General features: G+C 44.7%; 1 protein-coding gene across 1 annotated transcript in view; it reads right to left on the bottom strand.

Annotated features, from left to right (window-relative positions):
* Window positions 1-2,102: 2,102 nt before the first annotated feature.
* The window catches only part of LOC137524200 (nucleoside diphosphate kinase A1), a 32,136-nt gene continuing 17,741 nt past the window's right edge, over window positions 2,103-16,497 (bottom strand). Inside the window, exons 4-5 of the mRNA XM_068243792.1 lie at window positions 5,033-5,145; window positions 2,103-2,397 (exon numbers count right to left, since the gene is read on the bottom strand). Coding sequence (XP_068099893.1) covers window positions 2,277-2,397; window positions 5,033-5,145 — 234 coding nt within the window. The 3' untranslated portion in view covers window positions 2,103-2,276. The remainder of the gene's footprint in view (window positions 2,398-5,032; window positions 5,146-16,497) is intronic.

Here is a 16,497-nt window from a genome sequence, read left to right on the forward strand (position 1 = left end):
GTGCCTGCTACAGCAGTAGCATGCCTACTTTGAAACAGTTACTTGCACTGCCACAGTAAGCTGTGCTGCTTGAGCAGTGTAGCTTAGTGAATCAACCCCTACTGATTTGTCTGTGAGCCAGATGTAGCCATCAAAAGAGCCACATCTGGCTCCTGAGCCATAGGTTCCCTAACCCTGCACCCACACCCTACAGCTGCTGCCCAGGACCCTGAAGATCAAAACTGCAATTGTTTTCATTCACAAGCGTAGCCATGCTGCACCTGCCCCAGAGTACAGCCCAGCCATGCCAGCGCAGCAGCTCTATTATACTTGCACAGGCACAGTTGTACTAGTGCATGAAGAGGAACGCATTTATGAACTTTCAGGGGTTCACACATGGCAACAGTGGGGGAAGGAGGATGTGGTAATCCTCTTCAGGATCCAGAGACTTCTCTCTCAGACAAGTATCTTTTCCCTAACTTGCTTTATGTACACTTTAAAGGGCATCTGAAGTGAGATGTATGGAGGCAGCCATTTTTATTTTCTCTTAATCAATGCACATTACCTGGCTGTGCTGCTGATCCCCTGCCTCTAATACTTTTAGCCATAGCCCCTGAACAAGCTTGCAACAGATCAGATGCCTGACAGTCACATCTGACAAGATTAGCTGCATGCTTGTTTCTGGTGTGATTCAGACACTACTGCAGCCAAATAGACCAGCAGGGGCTGCCAGGCAACTGGAATTGTTTAAAAGGAAATATGACAGCCTCCATATTCTCAATTCAGTTGTCTTTTTAAGAAGAGGTAGAACCAACACTTTTTTTTTAGAAAACCCAATGACTCAAAATTTAAGCCTAAAGCCATGTATACTAAATACATTTGCATAGCGCAAAATTTAAGGTTAAAGACCAGCATGTACAAGCCTCCCAAGATTAGCGATAAGAGGTTTTTGATTCAAGTCAGACTATTAGCAGCATGCTCATTTCAGGTGTGTGATTCAGCCACTACTGCAGCAGCCAAAGAGATCAGCAGAATGCCACATTTTAAATATGGCTGCCTCAGAAACCCCCACCCACCAAGGGCACTGTTCATTCAATCAACCCTTCTCCCTTAATAACAGAATGTGTTAGCCTAGGGCAGTGTTCCAACCCAGTCCTCAAGGTCCACCAACAGTAAGTTTTTCAGGAAATAAAAAATAAACTACCTCTGGCTTTCCACAAAACATGCAGTGTTGGTGGGCCTTGAGGGCAGGGTTGGGGAACACTGGGGTAGGCCAGTGTTTAACATTTTATTGTTATGTACACCTTATAAAACCCTGTACTCACCAAGTACCCCTAGCATAGTAAGATCACCACAATTACCCCCTGGCAAATATATATGTAGACATAGTACATGATAATTGGTTCTAAACAATTTCCAAGCATTTCCTTTTAATTTGCTAAAATACTAGTTTGGCATTTAGAGTATTTGAAAATGCTAAATCCTATATAAATGTTATTCTTTAAGTGTAATAAAGCCAGTGTACCCTCTGGAACCATCAGAAGTACCCCATGTTGAGAACCTAGAGCATAGAGGACCACAGCCCAAACTCATCTGAGCGATAGTGTCCCCAATCCTTGCAGGGGGCAACATTAGTCATGTGTCTACACAGCTTTAGGTCTGGAACCCACTACAAAGCGCCATCGCTAGCATTTTTGTATGAGTGTTTTGTAAGCGATTTCATGAGCTTTTTCTGGCGATTTGGGTAGAGATTTTAAAAAGTGTAAGCATTTTGCCAGCAATTGTGTAGCGATTAGCTTTAATTCGGATTAGTCCTTTAAATTCATTTTAATTTTACAGTGTGCAGTCATTTCAAAACACTAGCAAAATCACTCTGTGCAGGTTTTGATGAGAGGTTATGCCAGCGTTTATATACTTTACATTGCAGAAACATAAACGCTAAAAATTCTGCATGTCCTGCGTTCTGGTCATCGCAATCGCTCCAGTGTAATTTGGCCTATCCAGTAACAGTCGCTGAGTGTTTAGGGAAATCACTAGTGGTTTGAATCGCTCCCTAAACACTCACAAAATCGCTCTAGTGGGTTTGAGCCCTTACACCATTTAGCAGCAGTACACCAGAGCAATTACAAGACATGAATACCGTTTATTTGGCAGGATTGGATGATACAGAAGGAGTCGCCAGTTTCAAGGTTTTATTGGAATGAAAGTGCTGTGATTTGGCTCTGAAGCAGCCGAGATGGAGGAAGTGAGGCATAGATAATACTTCAGGAAAAGTTAACGGAAGTCAGGAGGCGTCCTCAGTTCTCATACACCCACTCGTAGGCACAGTTTTTCACGTCCACTAATTCTTCGTCTTTAAACCACAAGGCAATCTCTTTCTTGGCACTCTCCACAGAGTCGCTGCCGTGGCAAATGTTCCTATAGGAAAGAATAGGAGTCAATGACCATTTACCACAGTCACAAAAACTACCCAGAACACACCTAGGCAGCAGAATGTAACCCTGCTAGGCATGCCTGCAAAATGGGGTCAACCAGAGGGCTGCAGTACGCCTGCAAGAGTAGAAGGGATGTAGAACCGCAGCACAAGATGACTGCAACAGTGAAATACCACAGCATACAGGAGAAACTCGAAAAACTAGATTGTGCAAGTACTTATTTCAGTAATTTAATGAGAAACTTCATCTTCATCCCAATCAGTAGTTGATCCTCTCTTTCCCATGAGAAATCTATTCCTTTTCTCAAACCGATCACCAGAGGGCTCTGTATGGCTGATATTGTGGTGAAACTCCTCCCACAGTGTGATGTCAGGACCATGGTTCTGACAGTAGGAGCCTTGTTGCATTGTGGGAAACCGCTGTTTACAGCAGTTTCCAACTGCCAAAAAAGCAAGCAGCATCTCCTTCCACTGACATCACTTGCCAGCAGTAAAAAGGTCACCAAGTGTTAAATGTCAGAATGTAAATCAGGGAGAGGAAAGATTTTACAGCGGGCAAACACTGATTGCTTCATTTTTACAATTATGTATAAATGATTTACTGTTTTATTACATTATTTTTACTGGAGTTACTCTTTAAAAGGTGAAACTAATATAGGAAATGAAATCTTTTGCTCTGCATTTAATGACTCCATGCCTGTATTTGTTATAATGATTATGCTTACAGCTTATGAGAACCAAAAAATCAAAATCTCAGCCCATTAAAATATTAAGAAAGTGTTGAATATGCTAGGCTCAAAGTGCCAGACTAATCAGCCAATTCAGCCGAAACACCTGCAAAGTGTTCATAATATATTGGTCTTACCTTTCATGTTAAATTACATGGACTTTTTGCACAATCTTATAATTGAGTTTCACCTGTAGTGCATCAGGCAAACCACTATGGGCCACATCCCTCTTGCAGCCTGCATGGCTACCCTCTAAGTTGCAGGGGGTGTGTTAGGATACGTTTTAACTCACCCAATCACATGATCAGCGATCTCCATGGCCACAAGTGTGTCATGTGACACTGGCATGTACTGACTGTGGGTCACATGATGCCACTGTGGCCATAGATATCAGCGAGGGAAAATGTGGTTGGGATTCAAAAACACCCCACAGGCCAGGTACGGCCCACAGGTTGCCCAGCCCTGGCATAGCCACACCATGCCTGGGTGGGGAAGGGATCACAGCAAGAACCTCACTATCTGAACAAGACTTCAGATACTTTAAAAGTACCTTCAGAGGACACGTAAAGTGAGGGAAATGGAGGCTGCCATATTCCCTGCTAAATACCAGTATCCTGGCTCACCTGCTGTTGCTATGCCTCTAATACTTTTAGCCATAGACCCTGAACAAGCATGCTCTGAAGTAAAGACTCTAGAAAGGTTATTAAAGACAGGAGAGAAGCTTAGAGTTGTTACCATGGTGATAAGGCATGTAGTATTCTGGAAACCTTTTACCTCAGGCAAACCTAAAGTTAACTCATGTCTTTAAGTTAACTCTTCAATCCTTAAAATAACTCCACAGTTAAAAGACAGGCTGTTTATTAACTGCATGTGAAACTAACTACAGAGGAGGTAACTTAAGGAATGAAGATATAAGATAACTCTTACTGTGTGGAGGCAAGTTTTCTCTTGCCTTATCTCCAGCAGGATCTTAGTGAATTGAGGCCTAGGTAAGCCATATGCTTGTTGCAGGTGTGTGAATCAGACAGATCAGCAGGACTGCCAGGCAACAGATATTGTAAAAGGAAATATGGCAGCCTCCATATTCGATCACTTCAGGTGCCCTTTAAACGCCATCCAAGGTTTCTCCGCAGAGATTATACAGGGAGCAGAATGGAACAACTGACCACAATGTGACCTAAATGCGGCTTTTTACATAAAAAGACACGGCGTGACCTTATGATATACAGCTGTTACACCACCAGCTCTATTCCGAACGCTAATCCTGTCACACTATAAGCAGATTATAAGGTCACCAATATGGATGCTGGCAGCCATTCACAGATGCCAGGAAGCAAACTGCCAATCGGATTTATGCCTCTGGCCAAGACAGGAACCGGCCCAGGAATTAACAGAACTGATCTGATCTGTCTCCAGGCTAAAGCCGCTTAGTAACTGAGCCACACATGTAAACTGAGCACAGCAACTTTCCTTAGACTCTTGTTAAAGAGATGCTGTAATAAGAAAAAAAAAACCTGGAGTATACTTACCTCAGGAGGGGAAAGCCTCTGGATCCTAATGAGGCTTCCCCATCCTCCTCAGTCCTGGCAATCCAGCACTGGCAGCCCCAAACCACACTCAAGGATGTGGGCTGTGGTGAAGGCACAGCAGCGCCTGCAATATTTACCTTATGCTGCTCCAGCACAGGTGCAGCAGCGGCTATCTGACCGGGCTCGGTTGTTTCCGCCTGATCAGAAATCTGCTACTGCACCTGTGCTGGATCATGGTAGGAAACAGACAACTAGGGGATGGGAGCAGCAGGCATACTGGTGCAGAGGGAGGAAGAGGCAATGGAGGAAGAGGATCCCAGTGGATGGGGTGAGAGGATATATAGGATCGGTCCAGGACTCACCTTCCAACCTGGATGCAGAAGTCTCCTCGGATGGTGCCGGGTTTGGAGTCGGCAGGGTTGGTCTCCCCCAGCATCACACGGCCAGTCTTCACTGCATTCAGACCCTCCCAGACCTGCAAGCAGAGCGACAGTCTCAGCAAATACACAAAACACTTGCATCTAAATACGTTACACTAGGAGACTGAACAACGGATTGCACATTACCATTGTGAGGGCTAAGGGCCGATATGTGCTGTTTGATTGGGTCACACCCCTTTGTCACTGCTCTCAACCCAGCCTACTGACCAGGTCTGCGGATTGCTTGTGGGTCAGCGGTCACTGTACACACACCTAATTAACACACTGGACGTTGATCAGCCACCTCAGCCATCTAATCATCTGTAACCCCTTCCTAAAGGTGGCCACCAATGATCCCTTATTACATAGAAATGAAAAGATTGGAACTGCATAAATTATCCATTTAATATATTCACCCTAAAGGTGGCCACTAACTGGTCCAATTTCCAGTGAAAAAAAATAGTTTCTCTCCCCCTGCTTATGTGCAGTGCTAGAGGAAAGCCAAGGTAAAAAACTGATGTGATTAACAATTGTATCTATCCTCCTAAAAACGACTTTAGATACCCCACAGTTATTATACATTTAAATCTAGTTTAAGTTTTTACCGTTTCATCGGCTGATAAATGACACCTTCATTGAAGTATGCTACAGATCAAATCTGAATTGACATTCTTTCCTGCTCTCAGAAGAAGCCATTTACTGACAGGAAAGTGTTTTATGGCTGCAAATCCTTATCAGTGAGGGTTATGCTATAGTCTGACCCAGTCCCGACCCAGACAGTCACTTGCATGCCTGATTTTGGACTCCGGCAGAAGGGGGGGGAAAAAAAACAAAAAACCAGGAGTTAGCTCACCTGGTAACGACATTTTAAGTAACACTCCAGGACAGGTATACATTGAGACTTGGCTCCTCCCAGGAACAGGAAATATCCTTCAGCCTCTCTATAAATCAAACAAGGACCAAGGGTCAGGCAGTATAATATAAAGGAACAGGAACAATATACTCAACATAACCCTACTATATTACATTTACATACATATAACATAACATAACATGTATATCATGCAATACTTGATATATATGGGGGTGGGTACCCCCACCTGTCCTGGAGTGTTACTTAAAATGTCGTTACCAGGTGAGCTAACTCCTGGTTTTTCCAATAACACTCCAGGACAGGTATACATTGAGATGATAAGCAAGAAATCAATCACCAACCTCAGGGTGGGCTAACTGCCTTTAAGACAGTTCTTCCGAAGTCTTGATCGGACTCTGTTATTCGGTCCAATCGATAGTGCCTCATGAATGTTCCCAGATTCTTCCAGGTCGCCGCCTTGCAGATATTCAACGGTGATGTACCTGCCCTGTAAGCCCACGTAGTTGCGGCTGCCCTGGTGGAATGGGCCCTTAAGTTTTCTGGAGGATCCTTACCCATAATGCTGTATGCTTGTATGATGCAATCCTTTATCCATTTGGCAATGGTCTTTGTGGAGGTTTTTAATCCTTTGGATTTGCCTGTATAGTTGATGAATAACGACTCTGATTTTCTGAACTCTTTCACTTTTTCTAGGTAAGACATTAGATTTTCTCTAACATCTAATTTATGCTGTTTACTTTCTTTTTCCGTTTTTGGGTCTCTGCAGAAAGAAGGTAGTATTATCTCTTGTGTTCTGTGGAACATGTCTCCCACCTTTGGCAGGAATTCCGGGCTTGTTCTAAGAACGACGCGATCGTCAAAGAAAGAGCAGTATGGTTCTTTACATGATAGTGCGTGTAGTTCACTAATCCGTCTGGCAGACGTAATCGCTACTAGAAATACTGTTTTCAGAGTACACATCCTTAGAGAATCCTCATCAAATTCATCAGATGTCAATGCCTGCAAGACTAAAGATAGATCCCACTTTGGGAACTGTCTGACTCTTACTGGTCTATTCCTTTCCACCGATTTGACAAATCGAATAATTAGAGGGTCTAATGCTAATTTCTTATCTAAATAAACTGATAAAGCGGATATCTGGACCTTAATTGTGCTTAAAGGGAAGGTCCAAGCAAAAAAAAAAAAATGAGTTTCACTTACCTGGGGCTTCTACCAGCCCCATGTAGCCATCCTGTGCCCTCGTAGTCACTCACTGCTGCTCCAGTCCCCCGCTGGCAGCTTTCTGACCTCGGAGGTCAGGGCCACATTGCATACATTTTTACGCATTCCAGCTAGTGCAGGAACAAAAATTTACGTGTTGCACCACTAACGCACCACTAACGCGTAAAAATGTACGTGTTAATGTTTCTGCACTAGCGGTAATGTGTAAAAATGTATGCAATTCGGCCCTGACCTCCGAGGTCAGAAAGCTGCCAGCGGGGGACTGGAGCAGCAGTGAGTGACTACGAGGGCACAGGATGGCTGCATGGGGCTGGTAGAAGCCCCAGGTAAGTGAAACTCATTTTTTTTTTTTGCTTGGACCTTCCCTTTAAGGCCAGTCCTTTCTCTACTCCCTCTTGCAGAAATTCTAAAATTGTTGCCATTTGTTGATTGGAAGTTTGAGTTTTCTAACCATAAAATAAAAGTCTTCCAGTACTTCTGGTATATTAAACGAGTATTCTCTTTCCTACTCTTTAACAGAGTATTCACTACTCTTGAAGACAATCCCTTACTTTCAAGGACTGCCCTCTCAGATACCACGCTGTAAGTTTCCATTTTCCTAGATTGGTCACAGCCTGGTCTTGTACCTGTATCATATTTTCTGATAACGGTATTTCCCATGGTTGCTTCGTTAACATTGAGAGGAGAAGCGGATACCAGGCCCTCTTGGGCCAATTCGGGGCAATTAGTATCATTTGGCACTGTGACTTCATTAATTTTTGAAGTACCAGGGAAATCAAATTTAACGGTGGGAATGCATACAGTAAACTCTGATTCCAGTTCTGCGCCAGAGCATCGATTGCTAATGGACTGTCCATGACATTGAGGGAATAAAACTGTTCGCACTTTCTGTTGGCCTTGTTCGCAAATAAATCTATTTGTGGTTGTCCCCAATTGCTCACTATTGTCTGAAATAAATTTTGATTGAGGGACCATTCTGTATTTGAGGTCTGTACCCTGCTCAATTGATCCGCCAGAACGTTTAATTCCCCTTTCAAGTGTACTGCCGTTAGGGATAGTAACTCGAGTTCTGCTATATCCAGGATCTCCATAGTTAGAAATAGTAATCTTTTGGATCTCGTGCCCCCCTGGCGATTCAGATACGAGACAACCGTCGAGTTGTCTGACTGAATCTGAACATGAGATGACCTTAGAATATGTATCGTGCTGATTAGAGCCATCTTTACTGCCATTAGTTCCCTGAAGTTCGATGAGTGTTCTGCCATCGTTTGACTCCATACGCCCTGAACCTGAAAAGTGTCCACGTGGGCTCCCCATCCTGACAGACTTGCGTCTGTCGTTAGGATCTTTTGAATAGGTAACGACCATAGTCTGCCTTGGGTGAGATGCTGCAATGTTTGCCACCACTCCAAACTGGCCTTCGTTTGGGAATCCACTGTCACTTTGCTGTCTAGTGTCTCTTGATGCTTGTCCCATTGGGTCAACATCCATGACTGCAAAATCCTGGTATGTTTCAGCGCCCACTGGATTGCTGGCGCTGCTGAAGACAGCAGGCCGAGGAGTCGCATAATTTGTCTGATTGTCACTGATTGGTGTGCACAAAATGTACTCACTTCGGATACAATCTTTTGTATTTTTTCTTGTGGAAGAAAAATTTTCTGTTTCACTGAGTCTATTACAAACCCCAGGAATAAAATTTCCTGAGTTGGAGTAAGCTGCGATTTCTCTTTGCTCACAATCCAGCCTGCCTCTTGTAACTGCACTAGTACAATCCGTTTGTGTTCCTCTAGTTCTTCTAATGTTTTTGCTAGAATTAGTAGGTCGTCTAGGTAAGGAATTACAATAATTCCTCTTTTGTGTATTGCTGCGATTAGTTCTCCCATCACTTTCGTGAAGATTCTGGGCGCCGATGTTATGCCAAATGGGAGGCAGCGAAATTGTAAATGCTGAACCTCCTTTTCCATCTGCACTGCAAACCTCAGAAACTTTTGTGAATTTAGTTCTATTGGTATGTGCCAGTAAGCGTCTTGCAGATCTACACTTGCCATAAAGCCATCTGGTATCAGTAGATTCTTTATGGAATAAATGGATTCCATCCGAAACTTTTCGTATCTTATGTATGGATTGATTGGTTTTAAATTGAGAATTATTCTGTATTTCCCTGACGGTTTCTGAACCAGGAATACTTTTGAGTAGAAGCCTTCGCCTCTTTGCATCACTGGAACTACTGATACCACCTGCCTTTGTAGCATATCTGTGATGATCTCCTTTAATGCCTCCTGATGTTGAGGCAACCGTAATTTCTTGGTTATCACAAACTTTTTTGGAGGTCTTGTGTTGAAAGCTATATGATAACCCCTCTTTATTAGATCTATAATAAACGGGCTTTTTGTTATCTGCTTCCAATGTGGAAGGAAATAGCCCAATCTTCCTCCCACTTTTAGCGTGTCATTGTTTATTTTGCGTGTATGGAGTTTTAAAACTTGGTCCCGGCTTTTTTTGATCTTTATTGAAGGACCAATTTCTTCTTTTGTTTTGCATTTCAGGTTTGTCTGTCTGTCTGTTCTGACGAAAAAACCTTTTCCCAGTTTTAAACTGCCTTTTTTTCGGAAATGATTTTTTTCTTATTGGCGGTTCTTTCAAGAACCTCATCCAACTCTGGCCCAAAGAGAGTGTCCCCTACTACCGGAATGGCACAAACTCTATTTTTTGAAGCCATGCTACCATGCCAGGTCTTAATCCACAGATTTCTTCTGGCTACATTAGAAATCCCTGCTGCCTTAGCTGTCAGTCTTATAGATTCTGACGCAGCATCAATTATATAGGCAATTGCCTTATGCATCACAGTCATTGAACTAATGATCTGGTCTTTAGGTGCACCCTTATTGATATTATCTTCTAATTGTTGCATCCATAGCGCGAGCATTCTTGCTACGCAGGTTGTTGCAGCTGAAGGCCTAAAGTTGGCACAAATTGCAGGCCACAACCTTTTTAATGCATATTCAATCTTTATCTGATTGATCTTTTAAGTGACCAAGATTTTCAAATGCCAGTTCATCATCCTTATTAACTTGTGAAAATGCTGAGTCTAGTTTAGGGCTCTTGTCCCACATTTTACAGTCCTCATCTGAAAGGGGAAAACGTCTCTTGAATCCTCTGGACATAAATAACTTTTTGTCTGGATTTTTCCATTGACTTGAAATTAAATTTTTTGTTGTCTGATGTACTGGAAAATTCAACTCTTGCGGATTTTCCATACCTTCATATAATTTATCATGTAGAGAACTAGGTTCAGTACTTGCTTTATTTAAATTTAAATCTTCATATATTGCTGTTAATAGCATTTCAGTTTCAGCCACAGGAAATTTAAACTTAGAGGGTTTATTTTCCATTTCCTGTGCTTCAACAGAACTTGCCGAAACGTCATCATTATCGCTAATTTCTTCCTCCTCTGATAGGATAATTGGTTTATTAGTTTTAGTAGTAGCTTTATGCGTAACAGCTTCAGGTACTTTAATATGAGCGACCTGATCGGAATCTTCAGCTGGTGTGTCTGTTTTGGAAGGAGTTGCACTAGCTCTAAATTCTTTAAGGGCCCTTTTCCACTAGCAATCGCTAGCGTTCACGCTGAACGCTAGCGATTGCTGAATCGCAATTACCGGCGATTCCCCGACGTTCGCGGCCGCGATTTTGCTATGCTATGCACTGCATAGCAAAATCGCGGCAATAATCGCTCCGCCGCGCGATCGCGATCCGGTCAAAAACGAATCGCGGTAGTGGAAATGACCTACCGCGATTCCTATGCTAAAAGCAAACTGTAGCGATTTGACAAATCACTAGCGGTTTGCGGTTTTGCGATTAAGCAATCGCAAACGCTGTAGTGGAAAAGGGCCCTTAGTGTGTCTTTTAGATCTTGCCTCAGAGCCTGAATATCTCTGAGAGGCAGATTCTTGTTTCATTACTTTGTAGGTACAATCCTTGCATAAAATTTTTGTTGATGCAGGATTGACCTTTGTATTGCACACAGGGCACCGTTTAGTGGTCTTTGCAGGGTCAGGTACATTTGTAGAAGTGCCCTGAAATACACACAAAAAACATAAAGCTAATTGTGTCCTACAAAAATACCATGTGAAGTAAAGCAATATTTATCTATATGTTTTAACATATACCAATATGACTAAGCAAAAGTTATATGCAATAGACTGATTAATAACATAAGTCTGCATAAGTTAAAGTTTTTCAGAAGTTTCTCATTAACACAATCTGCACTTCAAAGTCAATATAAGCCTATGTATGCCAAAACATAAAAATAATGCTTAATAGGTAATACATCATTGCATAGCCACAGCCTATGCTTGTAATGCACCCTTTGCAATATAGGCACCATGGAGCCAAACTTTCCATGCTGCGTACGGTTGAATGCTCCCACAAGAGTCACCACCGCTGCCCGGGTCCCAGCAGAGCAATCTTACCTTTCCTGGCTCCTGCTCTATCTCAGACATCCTTCCGTGCTGCGAGACGCCGAGATTCAGACCAACTGGGACTCCGGGCGGCCGCACCTCTTCACCCAGCGATGCGGAAGTGACGTCACGCGACCCGGAAGTACTCTGAGGTCGCGGCCGGAAGACTTCCGCATTACGCCTCCGCCATGCGCATCATCCGGACGCCAACTTCCCTGCCGCTGCCTCCGCGTGGTGCGTCTTCGGTGCGGCCCTTCCTGAAGCGCTGCCTTCTCACCCCAGGCCGACCAACAGGGTGAAACATCCGGGCTGGGAACTGCAACCAGAACGGCAACCCCACAGGTAACTCCCAGCTCCAGCAGATCCTCTGTAGGTAGCAGGATCCACTGTGTGCCAACACCTTCCCTAGCCACCCAGGCTCTCCGGGACAGCGAGCACATAGAGAGACCTGGTTCCTGGACCAGGAAATATCCAATACTGCCTGACCCTTGGTCCTTGTTTGATTTATAGAGAGGCTGAAGGATATTTCCTGTTCCTGGGAGGAGCCAAGTCTCAATGTATACCTGTCCTGGAGTGTTATTGGAAAAAAAAAAGGGAACACAGCCTAGTTATTTGTGTGCTTGGCACTGTACATACACATGTCTATCTCACATCACATGTGACCTCTGTTGTCCTTTAAAGGGAACCTGAAGAGAGCAGGATATGGAGGCTGCCATATTTATTTTTTTTTAAAGGGAACCAGAGAGGAACGGCGGGGTGAAAAAAGAAAGATTTTATACATACCTGGGGCTTCTTCCAGCCCCATAAGCCTGAATCGCTCCCACGCCGCCGTCCTCAGCTTCCTGGATCCGCCGGTACCGGGCCTGTCACTTCCGGCGGACGCGGCCAATTGTCCGCATCACAGGGGCTCCCTCCATACATGTACGCATGCGGCTGCGCAGTAAGCAGCCACATGCGTATCTGTATGGGGAGAGCACCCTGTGATGCGGAGAATTGGCCGCGTCCGCTGGCCGACTTGAGGCAATGACGGGACCCGGTGGTGGCGGATTCAGGCAGCGGAGGACGGCGGCGTGGGAGCGATCTGTGCGTATGGGGCTGGAGGAAGCCCCAGGTATGTATATTGCATCCTCTCTGGTTCCCTTTAAGCAATACCAGTTGCCTGGCTATCCTGCTGATCTATTTGGCTGCAGGAGTGTCTGAAACACCAGAAACCAGCATGCAGCTAATCTTGTCAGATCTGACAATGTCAGAAACACCTGAACTGCTGCATGCTTGTTCAGGGGCTATGGCTGAAAGTATCAGAGGCAGAGGATCAGCAGGGCTGCCAGGCAACTGGTATTGTTTAAAAGTAAATATGACAGCCTCCATATCCCTCTCATTACAGTTATCCTTTAAATGCTTCCGTCACGCCAACGCAAATCCATAAATGTTTGTACCATGTGACAAAAGCATCCACAGGTCCTTCTCAAAAAAATTGCATATTGTGAAAAAGCTAATTTTCTGTAATTTACTGATAAACAGACTTTCATATATTTTAGACTCATTACACAACTGAAGCAGTGCAAGCCTTTTATTGTTTTAATATTGATGATTTTTGCATACAGCTCATGAAAACACAAAATTCCCATCTCAAAAAATTAGCATATCATAAAAGGTTCTCTAAACGAGCTATTAACCTAATCATCTGAATCACCTAATTAACTCTAAACACTTGCAAAAGATTCCTGAGGCCTTTAAAACTCCCAGCCTGGTTCATTACTCAAAACTGCAAGCATGGGTAAGACTGCCGACCTGACTGCTGTCCAGAAGGTCATCATTGACACCATCAAGCAAGAGGGTAAGACATTTCTGAACGAATAGGCTGTTCCCAGCGTGCTGTATCAAGGCAGCTCAGTGGGAAGTCTGGGAAGGAAAAAGTGTGGCAGAAAACGCTGCACAACGAGAAGAGGTGACCGGACCCTGAGGAAGATTGTGGAGAAGGACCGATTCCAGACCTTGGGGGACCTGCGGAAGCAGTGGACTGAGTCTGGAGTGGAAACATCCAGAGCCACCATGTACAGGAAATGGGCTACAGGTGCCGCATTCCCCAGGTCAAGCCACTTTTGAACCAGAAACAGCGGCAGAAGTGCCTGACCTGGGCTACAGAGAAGCAGCACTGGACTGTTGCTCAGTGGTCCAAAGTACTTTTTTGGGGATGAAAGCAACTTTTACATGTCATTCGGAAATCAAGGTGCCAGAGACTGGGGAGAGGGAAATGCCAAAATGCCTGAAGTCCAGTGTCAAGTACCCACAGTCAGTGATGGTCTGGGCTACTATGTAAGCTGCTGGTATTGGTCCCCTGAGTTTTATCAAGGGCAGGATCAATGTAGCTAGCTATCAGGAGATTTGGGAGCATTTCATGCTTCCATCTGCTGAAAAGCTTTATGGAGATGAAGATTTAATTTTTCAGCACGACCTGGCACCTGCTCACAGTGCCAAAACCACTGGTAAATGGTTTACTGACCATGGTATTACTGTGCTCAATTGGCCTGCCAACTCTCCTGACCTGAACCCCATAGAGAATCTGTGGGATACTGTGAAGAGAGAGTTGAGAGACACAAAACCCAACACTCTGGATGAGCTTAAGGCCGCTATCGAAGCATCCTGGGCCTCCATAACACCTGAGCAGTGCCACAGGCTGATTGCCTCCATGCCACACCGCATTGAAGCAGTCATTTCTGCAAAAGGACTCCTGACCAAGTATTGAGTGCATAACTGAACATAATTTGAAGGTGGACTTGGTTTTAAAAACGCTTTTTATTGGTCGGATGAAATATGCCAATTTTTTTGAGATAGGAATTTTGGGTTTTCATGAGCTGTACGCCAAAATCATCAATATTACAATAAAAGGCTTGAACTACTTCAGTTGTGTGTATTTGAATCTAAAATATATGAAAGTCTAATGTTTATCAGTACATTACAGAAAATAATGAACTTTATCACAATATACTAATTTTTTGAGAAGGACCAGTAGAGATGTTGCCACATGTGCCTGGGGTCACGTGGTAAAGGCGCTCGCAGTGACGCCAGAAACGAAGGGCCAAGAATCGCACCAGCATAACAGGCAAGCCTTAGGGGCGGTGGGGGAAGGAATGGCAGTAGGACAATTTCCAATAGAGTTCAATTGGTCTGCAGTGTGTGGAGGTGGCAATAGATCCCTATGATCAGATTGGATTAAATAAAAATCGCTGCCCAGTTTTACCACCACCACACAGTAAGAGGACCAACAGACTGAGTACTAGGATTAGATTGTGTAGCTAACACTACAGGGAAGTGGTAAAATTAGCCAATCAAAATTGGGTGTGTACCAGGCTTAAAAAGAGAACCAGGAGGTGGGCTTGAATAATATCTGCATACAGAGGCTGGATCTGCCTATACAGCCCAGCCTCTGTTGCTATCCCAAACCCCCCTAAGGTCCCCCTGCACTCTGCAATCCCTCATAAATCACAGCCACGCTGCTGACAGCTTGTCAGAGCTGGCTGTGTTTATCTCTATAGTGTCAGTCTGCTGCTCTCCCCGCCTCCTGCAGAACTCCAGTCCCCGCCTGCATCCCTTCCCTCCCTGCTGATTGGAGGGAAGGGACAGGGACCGAAGCTATGCAGGAGGCGGGGGAGCAGCTGAGACTGACATTACAGATGTAAACACAGCCTCACAGCACGGCTGTGATTTATGGGGGATTGCAGAGTGCAGGGGGACCTTAGGGGGGTTTGGGATAGCAACAGAGGCTGGGCTGTATAGGCAGATCCAACCTCTGTATGCAGATAACATTCTTTAAAAACACACCTCGGGTTCTCTTTAACCCCCTAGCGTTAAGATTCTTTCTGGATTTTAGGGTCTAAAAGCAGTGCAATTTTTTTGCACCCTTTCAGACCCTAAAACCTGGGGAAAAAGAAAAAAAAGACAGATCTGCAGAAGTTTGACAATCACTCACCTCCCTGGCTCCAGTTAAGCCTCCATCCTCCGGGTGGCGCTGCTACTGTAAAGTGAAATTGCCGGCTGTCATGAAGACAGCCGTCGAGCTCACCAGGAGGAAGCAGAGCCCTGAAGGAGAGGAAGAAGAATGGCGGCAGATGTCAGATCCCATGGGGGGGGGGGGGGGGGGGGGGGGGGGGGGGGAGGTATGTAGAAACTCCCACTATACTCTGCACACCGGCAGCTACCCCAAGCAGAGCTCGGGATTACCGCTCTTAGCTGCGGTTTTCTGCCCCGACCCTAGTTTGGGATTACCGCCAAGGAGGTTAATGGTCGATCTGATTGTAAATCAAACTACTTTATGTCCACCTTAAAAGATTTGATTGTTGAAAAACTGGTATGTTGCCACTGAACAGCTCAGAGCCCCCTATCTGAAGGCAGGGACTGCAGGCAGGGCAGGAAGTCAATGCAAGCGCTGTAACAGCACAGGAGATTTAAGCACAGCCGGCGCCACCATAGACCGAAATATGAATTACGGCTATAGCGGCGCTCAGTAACTTCGGCGCCATCAGAAGACGGATCTGAAGTTACTTTTAAAACACTAATTCGGCCGCCAGAAACGGCTGGAAGCCGAATTCCATCATTCCCCACCAGCCATGGACCTGGAGGGGGAATAGTAATTACCACCGCCAGGACTTATGCAGCAGGATAAGCCGTATATTGGCTGCATCCTGTGCCCAATCCTCCCAATGGAGATTTCATACATATGCAAGTCAAGGTACTTGCCCCATGCAGACCTAAAGCCAACAGGATGTGTAGCACTGATGCCGCTTTCTATAAAAGGTTTCAAGTCTGGAGAGCGAAGCGTGACCTCTGGGAAGGATATGTGAATCCTGCTGCTA

The sequence above is a fragment of the Hyperolius riggenbachi genome, chromosome 7 (assembly GCF_040937935.1).
Source record: "Hyperolius riggenbachi isolate aHypRig1 chromosome 7, aHypRig1.pri, whole genome shotgun sequence".
In the NCBI taxonomy this organism is placed as follows: Eukaryota; Metazoa; Chordata; class Amphibia; order Anura; family Hyperoliidae; genus Hyperolius; species Hyperolius riggenbachi.